The sequence below is a fragment of the Euprymna scolopes genome, chromosome 36 (genome assembly GCF_053919585.1).
Source record: "Euprymna scolopes isolate OS-2025 chromosome 36, ASM5391958v1, whole genome shotgun sequence".
In the NCBI taxonomy this organism is placed as follows: Eukaryota; Metazoa; Mollusca; class Cephalopoda; order Sepiida; family Sepiolidae; genus Euprymna; species Euprymna scolopes.
In genome coordinates, this window is record NC_136517.1 from 71,152,252 (window position 1) to 71,170,922 (window position 18,671).

General features: G+C 22.0%; 1 protein-coding gene across 2 annotated transcripts in view; it reads right to left on the reverse strand.

Moving 5' to 3' along the window:
• The window catches only part of LOC145260575 (battenin-like), a 141,221-nt gene that overhangs the window by 11,808 nt on the left and 110,742 nt on the right, over nucleotides 1–18,671 (reverse strand). For both annotated transcript variants that reach the window (XM_080118853.1, XM_080118854.1), the window contains exon 14: nucleotides 18,351–18,444. In XM_080118853.1, coding sequence (XP_079974979.1) covers nucleotides 18,351–18,444 — 94 coding nt within the window. The remainder of the gene's footprint in view (nucleotides 1–18,350; nucleotides 18,445–18,671) is intronic.

The following is an 18,671-nucleotide window of genomic DNA, read 5'->3' on the forward strand; positions in this document are numbered from 1 at the left end:
ATTATTTGGATTATTTGAATTATTTGAATTACTTGAATTATTTGGATTACTTGAATTATTTGGATTATTTGGATTATTTAGATTACTTGACTTACTTGAATTATTTGAATTATTTGAATTACTTGGATTATTTGAATTATTTGAATTACTTGGATTATTTGGATTACTTGAATTATTTGGATTATTTGAATTATTTGAATTACTTGAATTATTTGGATTACTTGAATTATTTGGATTATTTGGATTATTTAGATTACTTGACTTACTTGAATTATTTGAATTACTTGGATTATTTGAATTATTTGAATTACTTGGATTATTTGAATTATTTGAATTACTTGAATTATTTGGATTATTTGGATTACTTGAATTATTTGGATTATTTGGATTACTTGAATTATTTGGATTATTTGGATTACTTGAATTATTTGAATTACTTGGATTATTTGAATTATTTGAATTACTTGGATTATTTGAATTACTTGAATTATTTGAATTAATTGAATTATTTGAATTATTTGGATTACTTGAATTATTTGAATTACTTGGATTATTTGAATTATTTGAATTACTTGAATTATTTGAATTATTTGAATTATTTGGATTACTTGAATTATTTGGATTATTTGGATTATTTAGATTACTTGACTTACTTGAATTATTTGAATTATTTGAATTACTTGGATTATTTGGATTATTTGGATTACTTGAATTATTTGGATTATTTGGATTACTTGAATTATTTGAATTACTTGGATTATTTGAATTATTTGAATTACTTGGATTATTTGAATTATTTGAATTACTTGGATTATTTGAATTATTTGAATTACTTGGATTATTTGGATTACTTGGATTATTTGGATTACTTGAATTATTTGGATTATTTGAATTATTTGGATTACTTGAATTATTTGGATTACTTGAATTATTTGGATTATTTGGATTATTTAGATTACTTGACTTACTTGAATTATTTGAATTATTTGAATTACTTGAATTATTTGGATTATTTGGATTACTTGAATTATTTGGATTATTTGGATTACTTGAATTATTTGAATTACTTGGATTATTTGAATTATTTGAATTACTTGGATTATTTGAATTATTTGAATTACTTGAATTATTTGGATTATTTGGATTACTTGAATTATTTGGATTATTTGGATTACTTGAATTATTTGAATTACTTGGATTATTTGAATTATTTGAATTACTTGGATTATTTGAATTACTTGAATTATTTGAATTAATTGAATTATTTGAATTATTTGGATTATTTGGATTACTTGAATTATTTGAATTATTTGGATTATTTGAACTACTTGAATTATTTGAATTATTTGGATTATTTGGATTACTTGAATTATTTGAATTACTTGAATTATTTGGATTATTTGGATTATTTGGATTACTTGAATTATTTGGATTATTTGGATTATTTAGATTACTTGAATTAATTGAATTATTTGAATTATTTGGATTATTTGGATTACTTGAATTATTTGAATTATTTGGATTATTTGAACTACTTGAATTATTTGAATTATTTTGATTACTTGAATTATTTGAATTACTTGAATTATTTGGATTATTTAGATTACTTGAATTATTTGAATTATTTTAATTATTTGGATTATTTGGATTACTTGAATTATTTGGATTATTTGAATTATTTGGATTACTTGAATTATTTGGATTACTTGGATTATTTTAATTATTTGGATTACTTGAATTATTTGGATTAATTGTGTTAATTTGGATTATTTGGATTACTTGAATTATTTTGATTACTTGAATTATTTGGATTACTTGAATTATTTGGATTATTTGGATTACTTGAATTATTTGGATTACTTGAATTATTTGGTCTATTTGAATTATTTGGATTACTTGAATTATTTGGATTATTTAGATTATTTGAATTACTTGAATTATTTGGATTATTTGAATTATTGGGATTATTTGAATTATTTGGATTATTTGAATTATTTGGATTACTTGAATTATTTGGATTATTTGAATTATTTGGATTTCTTGAATTATTTGAATTATTTGAATTATTTGGATTTCTTGAATTACTTGAATTATTTGAATTATTTGGATTTCTTGAATTACTTGAATTATTTGGATTACTTGAATTATTTGGATTACTTGAATTATTTTAATTATTTTGATTACTTGAATTATTTGAATTATTTGAATTATTTGGTTAATTTGGATTATTTGGATTATTTGAATTATTTGGATTATTTGAATTATTTGGATTATTTGAATTATTTGGATTATTTGAATTATTTGGATTACTTGAATTATTTGGATTATTTGGATTACTTGAATTATTTGGATTATTTGAATTACTTGAATTATTTGAATTATTTAGATTACTTGAATTATTTGGATTATTTTGATTACTTGAATTATTTGGATTATTTGAATTATTTGGATTACTTGAATTATTTTGATTACTTGGATTATTTTAATTATTTGGATTACTTGAATTATTTGAATTATTTGGATTATTTGGTTAATTTGGATTATTTGGATTACTTGAATTATTTGGAATATTTAGATTACTTGAATTACTTGAATTATTTGAATTATTTGGATTACTTGAATTATTTGAATTATTTGTAATTACTTGAATTATTTGGATTATTTGGATTACTTGAATTATTTGAATTACTTGGATTATTTGGATTATTTGGATTACTTGGATTATTTGGATTATTTGGATTACTTGAATTATTTGGATTACTTGAATTATTTGGATTATTTGGATTACTTGAATTACTTGGATTATTTGGATTATTTGGATTACTTGGATTATTTGGATTACTTGAATTATTTGGATTACTTGAATTATTTGGATTATTTGGATTACTTGAATTATTTGAATTATTTGGATTATTTGGATTACTTGGATTATTTTGATTATTTGGATTACTTGAATTATTTGGATTACTTGAATTATTTGGATTATTTGGATTACTTGAATTATTTGAATTACTTGGATTATTTGAATTATTTGGATTACTTGAATTATTTGGATTATTTGGATTACTTGAATTATTTGAATTACTTGGATTATTTGAATTATTTGAATTACTTGAATTATTTGGATTATTTGAATTATTTGGATTACTTGAATTATTTGGATTATTTGGATTACTTGAATTATTTGAATTACTTGGATTATTTGGATTATTTGGATTACTTGGATTATTTGGATTATTTGGATTACTTGAATTATTTGGATTACTTGAATTATTTGGATTATTTGGATTATTTAGATTACTTGACTTACTTGAATTATTTGAATTATTTGAATTATTTGAATTATTTGAATTACTTGGATTATTTGGATTATTTGGATTACTTGAATTATTTGGATTATTCGGATTACTTGAATTATTTGAATTACTTGGATTATTTGAATTATTTGAATTATTTGGATTACTTGAATTATTTGGATTATTTTGATTACTTGAATTATTTGAATTACTTGGATTATTTGAATTATTTGAATTACTTGAATTATTTGGATTATTTGAATTATTTGGATTATTTGGATTATTTGGATTACTTGAATTATTTGGATTATTTGGATTACTTGAATTATTTGAATTACTTGGATTATTTGAATTATTTGAATTACTTGAATTATTTGGATTACTTGAATTATTTGGATTATTTAGATTACTTGACTTACTTGAATTATTTGAATTATTTGAATTACTTGGATTATTTGGATTATTTGGATTACTTGAATTATTTGAATTACTTGAATTATTTGAATTATTTGAATTATTTGGATTACTTGAATTATTTGGATTATTTGGATTATTTAGATTACTTGACTTACTTGAATTATTTGAATTATTTGAATTATTTGAATTATTTGAATTACTTGGATTATTTGGATTATTTGGATTACTTGAATTATTTGGATTATTCGGATTACTTGAATTATTTGAATTACTTGGATTATTTGAATTATTTGAATTACTTGGATTATTTGAATTATTTGAATTACTTGGATTATTTGAATTATTTGAATTACTTGGATTATTTGGATTACTTGAATTATTTGGATTATTTGAATTATTTGAATTACTTGAATTATTTGGATTACTTGAATTATTTGGATTATTTGGATTATTTAGATTACTTGACTTACTTGAATTATTTGAATTATTTGAATTACTTGGATTATTTGGATTATTTGGATTACTTGAATTATTTGGATTATTTGGATTACTTGAATTATTTGAATTACTTGGATTATTTGAATTATTTGAATTACTTGGATTATTTGAATTATTTGAATTACTTGAATTATTTGGATTATTTGGATTACTTGAATTATTTGGATTATTTGGATTACTTGAATTATTTGAATTACTTGGATTATTTGAATTATTTGAATTACTTGAATTATTTGGATTATTTGAATTATTTGGATTACTTGAATTATTTGGATTATTTGGATTACTTGAATTATTTGAATTACTTGAATTATTTGGATTATTTGGATTACTTGAATTATTTGAATTACTTGGATTATTTGGATTATTTGGATTACTTGGATTATTTGGATTATTTGGATTACTTGAATTATTTGGATTACTTGAATTATTTGGATTATTTGGATTACTTGAATTATTTGAATTACTTGGATTATTTGAATTATTTGAATTACTTGAATTATTTGGATTATTTGAATTATTTGGATTATTTGGATTACTTGAATTATTTGGATTATTTGGATTACTTGAATTATTTGAATTACTTGGATTATTTGAATTATTTGAATTACTTGAATTATTTGGATTACTTGAATTATTTGGATTATTTGAATTATTTAGATTACTTGACTTACTTGAATTATTTGAATTATTTGAATTACTTGGATTATTTGGATTATTTGGATTACTTGAATTATTTGGATTATTTGGATTACTTGAATTATTTGAATTACTTGGATTATTTGAATTATTTGAATTACTTGGATTATTTGAATTATTTGAATTATTTGGATTACTTGAATTATTTGAATTATTTGAATTACTTGGATTATTTGAATTATTTGAATTATTTGAATTATTTGAATTATTTGGATTACTTGAATTATTTGGATTATTTGGATTATTTAGATTACTTGACTTACTTGAATTATTTGAATTATTTGAATTACTTGGATTATTTGGATTATTTGGATTACTTGAATTATTTGGATTATTTGGATTACTTGAATTATTTGAATTACTTGGATTATTTGAATTATTTGAATTACTTGAATTATTTGAATTATTTGAATTATTTGGATTACTTGAATTATTTGGATTATTTGGATTATTTAGATTACTTGACTTACTTGAATTATTTGAATTATTTGAATTACTTGGATTATTTGGATTATTTGGATTACTTGAATTATTTGAATTACTTGAATTATTTGAATTATTTGAATTATTTGGATTACTTGAATTATTTGGATTATTTGAATTATTTAGATTACTTGACTTACTTGAATTATTTGAATTATTTGAATTACTTGGATTATTTGAATTATTTGAATTACTTGGATTATTTGAATTATTTGAATTACTTGGATTATTTGAATTATTTGAATTACTTGGATTATTTGGATTATTTGGATTACTTGAATTATTTGGATTATTTGGATTACTTGAATTATTTGAATTACTTGGATTATTTGAATTATTTGAATTACTTGGATTATTTGAATTATTTGAATTACTTGGATTATTTGAATTATTTGAATTACTTGGATTATTTGGATTACTTGAATTATTTGGATTATTTGAATTATTTGAATTACTTGAATTATTTGGATTACTTGAATTATTTGGATTATTTGGATTATTTAGATTACTTGACTTACTTGAATTATTTGAATTACTTGGATTATTTGAATTATTTGAATTACTTGGATTATTTGAATTATTTGAATTACTTGAATTATTTGGATTATTTGGATTACTTGAATTATTTGGATTATTTGGATTACTTGAATTATTTGAATTACTTGGATTATTTGAATTATTTGAATTATTTGAATTACTTGGATTATTTGAATTACTTGAATTATTTGAATTAATTGAATTATTTGAATTATTTGGATTATTTGGATTACTTGAATTATTTGAATTACTTGGATTATTTGAATTATTTGAATTACTTGAATTATTTGAATTATTTGAATTATTTGGATTACTTGAATTATTTGGATTATTTGGATTATTTAGATTACTTGACTTACTTGAATTATTTGAATTATTTGAATTACTTGGATTATTTGGATTATTTGGATTACTTGAATTATTTGAATTACTTGAATTATTTGAATTATTTGAATTATTTGGATTACTTGAATTATTTGGATTATTTGAATTATTTAGATTACTTGACTTACTTGAATTATTTGAATTATTTGAATTACTTGGATTATTTGGATTATTTGGATTACTTGAATTATTTGGATTATTTGGATTACTTGAATTATTTGAATTACTTGGATTATTTGAATTATTTGAATTACTTGGATTATTTGAATTATTTGAATTACTTGGATTATTTGAATTATTTGAATTACTTGGATTATTTGGATTACTTGAATTATTTGGATTATTTGAATTATTTGAATTACTTGAATTATTTGGATTACTTGAATTATTTGGATTATTTGGATTATTTAGATTACTTGACTTACTTGAATTATTTGAATTATTTGAATTACTTGGATTATTTGGATTATTTGGATTACTTGAATTATTTGGATTATTTGGATTACTTGAATTATTTGAATTACTTGGATTATTTGAATTATTTGAATTACTTGGATTATTTGAATTATTTGAATTGAATTATTTGGATTATTTGGATTACTTGAATTATTTGGATTATTTGGATTACTTGAATTATTTGAATTACTTGGATTATTTGAATTATTTGAATTACTTGGATTATTTGAATTACTTGAATTATTTGAATTAATTGAATTATTTGAATTATTTGGATTATTTGGATTACTTGAATTATTTGAATTATTTGGATTATTTGAACTACTTGAATTATTTGAATTATTTGGATTATTTGGATTACTTGAATTATTTGAATTACTTGAATTATTTGGATTATTTGGATTATTTAGATTACTTGAATTATTTGAATTATTTTAATTATTTGGATTATTTGGATTACTTGAATTATTTGGATTATTTGAATTATTTGGATTACTTGAATTATTTGGATTACTTGAATTATTTGGATTACTTGGATTATTTTAATTATTTGGATTACTTGAATTATTTGGATTAATTGTGTTAATTTGGATTATTTGGATTACTTGAATTATTTTGATTACTTGAATTATTTGGATTATTTGGATTACTTGAATTATTTGGATTATTTGGATTACTTGAATTATTTGGATTACTTGAATTATTTGGTCTATTTGAATTATTTGGATTACTTGAATTATTTGGATTATTTAGATTATTTGAATTACTTGAATTATTTGGATTATTTGAATTATTGGGATTATTTGAATTATTTGGATTATTTGAATTATTTGGATTATTTGAATTATTTGGATTACTTGAATTATTTGGATTATTTGGATTACTTGAATAATTTGAATTACTTGGATTATTTGAATTATTTGAATTACTTGAATTATTTGGATTACTTGAATTATTTGGATTATTTGGATTATTTAGATTACTTGACTTACTTGAATTATTTGAATTATTTGAATTATTGGGATTATTTGAATTATTTGGATTATTTGAATTACTTGGATTATTTGGATTATTTGGATTACTTGAATTATTTGGATTATTTGGATTACTTGGATTATTTGGATTATTTGGATTACTTGAATTATTTGAATTACTTGAATTATTTGGTCTATTTGAATTATTTGGATTACTTGAATTATTTGGATTATTTAGATTATTTGAATTACTTGAATTATTTGGATTATTTGAATTATTGGGATTATTTGAATTATTTGGATTATTTGAATTACTTGGATTATTTGGATTATTTGGATTACTTGAATTATTTGGATTATTTGGATTACTTGAATTATTTGAATTACTTGGATTATTTGAATTATTTGAATTACTTGAATTACTTGAATTACTTGAATTATTTGAATTATTTGGATTACTTGAATTATTTGGATTATTTGGATTATTTAGATTACTTGACTTACTTGAATTATTTGAATTATTTGAATTACTTGGATTATTTGGATTACTTTAATTATTTGGATTATTTGGATTACTTGAATTATTTGAATTACTTGGATTATTTGAATTATTTGAATTACTTGAATTATTTGAATTATTTGAATTATTTGGATTACTTGAATTATTTGGATTATTTGGATTATTTAGATTACTTGACTTACTTGAATTATTTGAATTATTTGAATTACTTGGATTATTTGGATTATTTGGATTACTTGAATTATTTGAATTACTTGAATTATTTGAATTATTTGGATTATTTGAATTATTTAGATTACTTGACTTACTTGGATTATTTGGATTATTTGAATTATTTGGATTATTTGGATTATTTGGATTACTTGAATTATTTGGATTATTTGGATTACTTGAATTATTTGAATTACTTGGATTATTTGAATTATTTGAATTACTTGGATTATTTGAATTATTTGAATTACTTGGATTATTTGAATTATTTGAATTACTTGGATTATTTGGATTACTTGAATTATTTGGATTATTTGAATTATTTGAATTACTTGAATTATTTGGATTACTTGAATTATTTGGATTATTTGGATTATTTAGATTACTTGACTTACTTGAATTATTTGAATTATTTGAATTACTTGGATTATTTGGATTATTTGGATTACTTGAATTATTTGGATTATTTGGATTACTTGAATTATTTGAATTACTTGGATTATTTGAATTATTTGAATTACTTGGATTATTTGAATTATTTGAATTGAATTATTTGGATTATTTGGATTACTTGAATTATTTGGATTATTTGGATTACTTGAATTATTTGGATTATTTGGATTACTTGAATTATTTGAATTACTTGGATTATTTGAATTATTTGAATTACTTGGATTATTTGAATTACTTGAATTATTTGAATTAATTGAATTATTTGAATTATTTGGATTATTTGGATTACTTGAATTATTTGAATTATTTGGATTATTTGAACTACTTGAATTATTTGAATTATTTGGATTATTTGGATTACTTGAATTATTTGAATTACTTGAATTATTTGGATTATTTGGATTATTTAGATTACTTGAATTATTTGAATTATTTTAATTATTTGGATTATTTGGATTACTTGAATTATTTGGATTATTTGAATTATTTGGATTACTTGAATTATTTGGATTACTTGAATTATTTGGATTACTTGGATTATTTTAATTATTTGGATTACTTGAATTATTTGGATTAATTGTGTTAATTTGGATTATTTGGATTACTTGAATTATTTTGATTACTTGAATTATTTGGATTATTTGGATTACTTGAATTATTTGGATTATTTGGATTACTTGAATTATTTGGATTACTTGAATTATTTGGTCTATTTGAATTATTTGGATTACTTGAATTATTTGGATTATTTAGATTATTTGAATTACTTGAATTATTTGGATTATTTGAATTATTGGGATTATTTGAATTATTTGGATTATTTGAATTATTTGGATTATTTGAATTATTTGGATTACTTGAATTATTTGGATTATTTGGATTACTTGAATTATTTGAATTACTTGGATTATTTGAATTATTTGAATTACTTGAATTATTTGGATTACTTGAATTATTTGGATTATTTGGATTATTTAGATTACTTGACTTACTTGAATTATTTGAATTATTTGAATTATTGGGATTATTTGAATTATTTGGATTATTTGAATTACTTGGATTATTTGGATTATTTGGATTACTTGAATTATTTGGATTATTTGGATTACTTGGATTATTTGGATTATTTGGATTACTTGAATTATTTGAATTACTTGAATTATTTGGTCTATTTGAATTATTTGGATTACTTGAATTATTTGGATTATTTAGATTATTTGAATTACTTGAATTATTTGGATTATTTGAATTATTGGGATTATTTGAATTATTTGGATTATTTGAATTACTTGGATTATTTGGATTATTTGGATTACTTGAATTATTTGGATTATTTGGATTACTTGAATTATTTGAATTACTTGGATTATTTGAATTATTTGAATTACTTGAATTACTTGAATTACTTGAATTATTTGAATTATTTGGATTACTTGAATTATTTGGATTATTTGGATTATTTAGATTACTTGACTTACTTGAATTATTTGAATTATTTGAATTACTTGGATTATTTGGATTACTTTAATTATTTGGATTATTTGGATTACTTGAATTATTTGAATTACTTGGATTATTTGAATTATTTGAATTACTTGAATTATTTGAATTATTTGAATTATTTGGATTACTTGAATTATTTGGATTATTTGGATTATTTAGATTACTTGACTTACTTGAATTATTTGAATTATTTGAATTACTTGGATTATTTGGATTATTTGGATTACTTGAATTATTTGAATTACTTGAATTATTTGAATTATTTGGATTATTTGAATTATTTAGATTACTTGACTTACTTGGATTATTTGGATTATTTGAATTATTTGGATTATTTGGATTATTTGGATTACTTGAATTATTTGGATTATTTGGATTACTTGAATTATTTGAATTACTTGGATTATTTGAATTATTTGAATTACTTGGATTATTTGAATTATTTGAATTACTTGGATTATTTGAATTATTTGAATTACTTGGATTATTTGGATTACTTGAATTATTTGGATTATTTGAATTATTTGAATTACTTGAATTATTTGGATTATTTGGATTATTTAGATTACTTGACTTACTTGAATTATTTGAATTATTTGAATTACTTGGATTATTTGGATTACTTGAATTATTTGGATTATTTGGATTACTTGAATTATTTGAATTACTTGGATTATTTGAATTATTTGAATTACTTGGATTATTTGAATTATTTGAATTACTTGAATTATTTGAATTACTTGGATTATTTGAATTATTTGAATTACTTGGATTATTTGAATTATTTGAATTACTTGGATTATTTGGATTATTTGGATTACTTGAATTATTTGGATTATTTGGATTACTTGAATTATTTGAATTACTTGGATTATTTGAATTATTTGAATTACTTGGATTATTTGAATTACTTGAATTATTTGAATTAATTGAATTATTTGAATTATTTGGATTATTTGGATTACTTGAATTATTTGAATTATTTGGATTATTTGAACTACTTGAATTATTTGAATTATTTGGATTATTTGGATTACTTGAATTATTTGAATTACTTGAATTATTTGGATTATTTGGATTATTTAGATTACTTGAATTATTTGAATTATTTTAATTATTTGGATTATTTGGATTACTTGAATTATTTGGATTATTTGAATTATTTGGATTACTTGAATTATTTGGATTACTTGAATTATTTGGATTACTTGGATTATTTTAATTATTTGGATTACTTGAATTATTTGGAATATTTGGATTACTTGAATTATTTTGATTACTTGAATTATTTGGATTATTTGGATTACTTGAATTATTTGGATTATTTGGATTACTTGAATTATTTGGATTACTTGAATTATTTGGTCTATTTGAATTATTTGGATTACTTGAATTATTTGGATTATTTAGATTATTTGAATTACTTGAATTATTGGGATTATTTGAATTATTGGGATTATTTGAATTATTGGGATTATTTGAATTATTTGGATTATTTGAATTATTTGGATTATTTGAATTATTTGGATTACTTGAATTATTTGGATAATTTGGATTACTTGAATTATTTGGATTATTTGGATTACTTGAATTATTTGAACTATTTAGATTTTTTGAATTATTTGAATTATTTGGATTATTTGGATTATTTGAATTATTTGGATTACTTGAATTATTTTGATTATTTGAATTATTTTGATTATTGTAATTATTTGGATCACTTAAATTATTTGAAATACTTGAATTATTTGAATTATTTGAATTATTTGGATTATTTGAATTATAGTAATTATTTGGATTATTTTAATTATTTGGATTACTTGAATTATTTGGATTATTTGGATTACTTGAATTATTTGGATCATATTAATTATTTGGATTATTTGAATTATTTGAATTATTTTAATTATTTGGATTATTTGGATTATTTGAATTATTTTGATTACTTGAATTATTTGAATTATTTGGATCATTTGAATTATTTGAATTATTTGGATTATTTGAATTATTTGAATTATTTTGATTATTTGAATTATTTAAATCATTTGGATTATTTGGATTATTTGAATTATTTTGATTATTGTAATTATTTGGATTACTTGAATTTTTTGAATTATATTGATTATTTGAATTATTTTAATTACTTGAATTATTTGAATTATTTGGATTATTTTGGATTATTTGGATTATTTGAATTATTTGGATTACTTGAATTACTTGAATTATTTGAATTATTTGAATTACTTGGATTATTTGAATTATTTGGATTATTTGAATTATTTTAATTACTTGAATTATTTTAATTTTTTGGATTATTTGGATTACTTGAATTATTTGGATTATTTGAATTATTTGAATTTCTTGAATTATTTGGATTATTTGAATTATTTGGATTATTTGAATTATTTGAATTACTTGAATTATTTGAATTATTTGGATTTCTTGAATTACTTGAATTATTTGAATTATTTGGATTATTTGAATTATTTGGATTATTTGGATTATTTGAATTATTTGAATTATTTGGATTTCTTGAATTATTTGGATTATTTGAATTATTTGGATTATTTGGATTACTTGAATTACTTGAATTATTTTAATTATTTGGATTATTTGAATTATTTGGATTATTTTAATTATTTGAATTACTTGAATTACTTGAATTATTTGGATTATTTGAATTATTTGGATTATTTGGATTATTTGAATTATTTGGATTACTTGAATTACTTGAATTATTTGAATTATTTGGATTATTTGGATTACTTGAATTATTTGAATTATTTGGATTTCTTGAATTACTTGAATTATTTGAATTATTTGGATTTCTTGAATTACTTGAATTATTTGAATTATTTGGATTACTTGAATTATTTGGATTATTTGAATTATTTGGATTTCTTGAATTACTTGAATTATTTGAATTATTTGGATTTCTTGAATTACTTGAATTATTTGAATTATTTGGATTATTTGAATTATTTGGATTTCTTGAATTACTTGAATTATTTGAATTATTTGAATTATTTGGATTACTTGAATTACTTGAATTATTTGGATTATTTGAATTATTTGGATTACTTGAATTATTTGGATTACTTGAATTATTTGGATTATTTTAATTATTTGAATTTCTTGAATTACTTGAATTATTTGGATTTCTTGAATTACTCTAATTATTTGAATTATTTGGATTTCTTGAATTACTTGAATTATTTGAATTATTTGGATTACTTGAATTACTTGAATTATTTGGATTATTTGAATTATTTGGATTTCTTGAATTATTTGAATTATTTGGATTATTTGGATTACTTGAATTATTTGGATTATTTGAATTATTTGGATTTCTTGAATTACTTGAATTATTTGGATTTCTTGAATTACTTGAATTATTTGGATTATTTGAATTATTTGGATTACTTGAATTATTTGGATTACTTGAATTATTTGGATTATTTTAATTATTTGAATTTCTTGAATTACTTGAATTATTTGGATTATTTGAATTATTTGGATTATTTGGATTACTTGAATCATTTGAATTATTTGAATTATTTGGATTTCTTGAATTACTTGAATTATTTGAATTATTTGGATTATTTGGATTTCTTGAATTACTGTAATTATTTGGATTATTTGAATTATTTGGATTTCTTGAATTACTTGAATTATTTGGATTATTTGAATTATTTGGATTTATTGAATTACTTGAATTATTTGAATTATTTGGATTTCTTGAATTACTTGAATTACTTTAATTATTTGAATTATTTGGATTACTTGAATTACTTGAATTATTTGGATTATTTGAATTATTTGGATTATTTGGATTACTTGAATTATTTGGATTATTTGGATTACTTGATTATTTGGATTATTTGGATTACTTGAATTATTTGGATTATTTGGATTATTTGAATTATTTGGACTACTATTCTCATCTTGCTTATTATTTTCATGTTTCGATTGATGTTATCTCCAACTTTTTTTTAGGTACATCTTGTTGAAGTTTGAAATATTTATATCAGACATAATCAATTTTAAGTGCTAATCTTCTGGAGATTGAAGGTTCAATCATCACTAAATGTGATAATAATTATGAATAAAATAAAATAAAAAAATACTTAATGCTTCTACCTGGATACAACAAACAAGACAAAAACAGTCTGAATAATCCAAAAGTTTGTTGCATTTCTATCAGGATTTGAAGTTTGTCTTGGGAAAGAAAGAAGTTTGGGATAGGTTAGGGTTTTCGTTTATGAAATAAAGAATATTTATACAAAATTCAATCGATTATTTATCAAGGATTAAAGTTTTGAGCATTTTGACATTTTTTTATTTATTTTTTTTATTTGTTCAAATCTGAAAAGAATTTTAGAGTCGAAATATCAGTTTTGGTGACATACTGTCTTAGCTTTTTCAAAATGTTTTATTTTTGGAAATTATGCTACAGATGTTAACTCAAAGTAATAAAAAGCATTCATATTTATACAATTGTTTTGGAGCTGTTAAAATTTCATGATGCTTCTGGGGCAATAATGATTAAAGTTAGTTTGAAACCCTACTAAATCACAGCATTACAGATAATTAAAGGTAAACAATCAAATATTGTGACATATTAGAGACCTAAGTGATTAAGTTAGCTAGTATACAGTTTTTGGACATGGCTTACATGATGAAGTTGGCCAATAATGTAGAAAGAAAACTTTGAGAATCGCCAAGTACAAAATCTTACTCCTAACTCTGTTGTACATCACCAAAAAATTTAAGAAGTTCAATAATTAATTAGCTAAAAGAAGGTTAGTCAATTCTTTTAAAATACTCAGTGAACATCTTATGTCCTTTTTGCATACAAGAAGTTTTATTCATCTAGCTAAACTATAAGACGATCAACAGCCACCCATGGAAACAGCTACAACAAAGAAAAAGGCAGCATAAAAAAAAAACGTGAAAAACTGCTAAACAAACCTATGAACAGAGCATCTTATAGAAATGTGCCGATACAAAAAAAAAAAAAAAAAAAAAGCTAAAATTACAAGAAACATTTGTAATTCATATTTTTATCACTATTAACACAAATTGTTCACATGGAAAATGCTCATTACTAGACTTTCACAACAAAACCTAGCTCCTTTGATTTAAAGGCCCCCAATAGTTCATGGGGTCGGACTAGACCCATATTAGTCCATGTTTTTGAATTAAAAAATTTTTTTTATATTATTCAGACTACTGTTTTAATTTGAATGATGATGATGATGTATACAATGTAACCCCCAACCTTCTTCAGGTATATCTTGTTGAACTTGTGAATCTACACAGAATTTATTTAATCAACAAATTATTTAAGACTTCTGCAAGGTCATGGCTAATGGAATGAGAGCATAATAACCCATGGATTAAATAAAGGATTCTGTTTGAAATTCCATATAGATTCCCGAGTTCAACAAGACACACCGGAAGATGGTTAGAGGCTCTCTTTTTTATTGTTACAGTTCCTTTGTTATCCTGCACATCTGAAGCGGCCATAAATGCTGATATTTATTTCATTGCGGCTTAGGTGATTTCGCCTTACAAGGACCAATCAACTTTAGAATGCATTATTTTTAATCATCTCTTAAAGGACTACTTCAGCACAATATACAGCGCAATCACGATACACCGGTTCTTGCCAGATCACCAAAGTTAAGCAATGTAGAGGCTAGCCAGTACCAGATGGTTGACCATTTGGGAAGGCGAGGTGCTGTATGTAGCGTGAGGTAAAATACCAAGTTGGGAAACTGGCACGGTTTATCCTTCTCTCGAGGGTAAATGGGCTTCTCTTAAGCCATGGTAGGCAACCCATCTACTGATGGCATCACAATAAACAATACCCTTGATAGTCATAGCGAAGCATCAAGTATTCAGCTACTGACAAGATTTGAATGACAAACTCGTGTCGTGAGTTCAATCTCGGCTGCAGCTGCATGTTACATTTTTACTTTAGCACATTTTGGATTTGGACAACAGTGGCAGAGAGTTCACTGGCACCACCAAAGAAAAATACCTTTCTCCTGCCTTTCTGACACCTGGACACTAGCTATCTTCAATTGAAAATAAACTGATCATAAATTTTTAGCAAACAAACATTCTTACTTCATTCCTATATTCACTTTGGCAATCTACACCCGATGGTGTAAGTTGCTTAAATACCTTTCGTTGTTCATGATAAAGAGGTTTGTTCTTTTTGTTTTATGTCCATGTTGTTACAAAAACATTATAGAAATTTGTTTTACTATATGTACTATAATAGACAACTATAAACCTATAATATATAATAGACACCTATAAACCTATAATATATAATAGACACCTATAAACTTATAATATATAACAGACACCTATAAACCTATAATATATAACAGACACCTATAAACCTATAATATATAACAGACACCTATAAACCTATAATATATAATAGACACCTATTAACCTATAATATATAATAGACACCTATAAACCTATAATATATAATAGACACCTATAAACCTATAATATATAATAGACACCTATAAACCTATAATATATAATAGACACCTATAAACATTTACAATTGTTCTGAGTCAGCAACTATCTACATTCTTCTTATTCAGCTGTTCCCAAGGTCAAATCTTCTAAATCACATAATTGTTACTTAAACTGAAAAAAAAAATAACTCGAAAAATATGGAGATATGAGTTACAATCAAGAGATAAATGTATCTTTTTCAAAATAACTCGAAAAATATGGAGATATGAGTTACAATCAAGAGATAAATGTATCTTTTTCAAAATAACTCGAAAAATATGGAGATATGAGTTACAATCAAGAGATAAATGTATCTTTTTCAAAATAACTCGAAAAATATGGAGATATGAGTTACAATCAAGAGATAAATGTATCTTTTTCAAAATAACTCGAAAAATATGGAGATATGAGTTACAATCAAGAGATAAATGTATCTTTTTCAAAATAACTCGAAAAATATGGAGATATGAGTTACAATCAAGAGATAAATGTATCTTTTTCAAAATAACTCGAAAAATATGGAGATATGAGTTACAATCAAGAGATAAATGTATCTTTTTCAAAATAACTCGAAAAATATGGAGATATGAGTTACAATCAAGAGATAAATGTATCTTTTTCATGAATAATTTTCAAAATTGTTCAAATATTTCCCTTTTATTTCAGTTTGCTTTGTCATACCCGAAATATACTGTTTCTATTAGTGTTAACTTGTAATATTTCATCCACATTAATCCACTTTAACTTTATCCAACTTTAAATCCTCAAATCCACTGAAGATATACTTTTATCATTTATTCTTGTCCATTTCATCACACACATTCGGTTTATGACAATGAGTTATGGTCATTTAATACTGAATAAAGTTGTGAAATAAAATACTACAGGTAGAATATTTCATATTTTTAGAAAACATTACTCTGATGTAGCAAATTTACTTTGTCCTCAACATGACTGATTCTCAGTCATCGCTTTCTAGTATATATTTGAATAAAAAAAGGAGAAATAAGGTTTTTATCTTTAGAGAAATCAGATTTAATAATTGGGAATGAACTTAGAGATACAAAGGCATTATGTGGCCAGTTGATTGATTGGATTGGACCTCTCCACCCTTCTGTTGAGCCAAAGTGAAATGTTGGTTCAGTCCTAGGGTAAGGTTGCTACCTAAAACTTACAAGTAGTCCCTTTTTTGGGGGTGGTGTTGGCAAATTTGTGATTCTGTTGACAGTATGATCCAATTTGAGTAATGTTTACGCGATTAACCAACTTATCAAATTACATGTAGATCAATATTATATTACTTATATTTTATTAATGGATATTGTAATATATATAATGGATATTGTCAAAACAAAAATGTTAAAGAAATTTTACTTGTAAGATGGCTGGTATCCAAAGGTTTTTGATGTGATACAAATTTACGGACGATCTTGCTATAAAAACACCAACTTGGTAGTCAACTTGTAACCTGGATAATACAAAAAAGAAACAAATAAATTAAAAATTAAATAAAAATCAAGAATATTCTTTTTAGCTCTTTTGGTATAAATATGCTTAGTCCCTCCCCTGCATTAGTTTAGTATTATTATCCGTATGATTTTTATAAATTATCAACTCTCAAACTTCAAATTTGAGCATAACCAAATTATTAGTTTACAAATTACAGTTATTTAAGTGAAGCTACTGATGCAATTC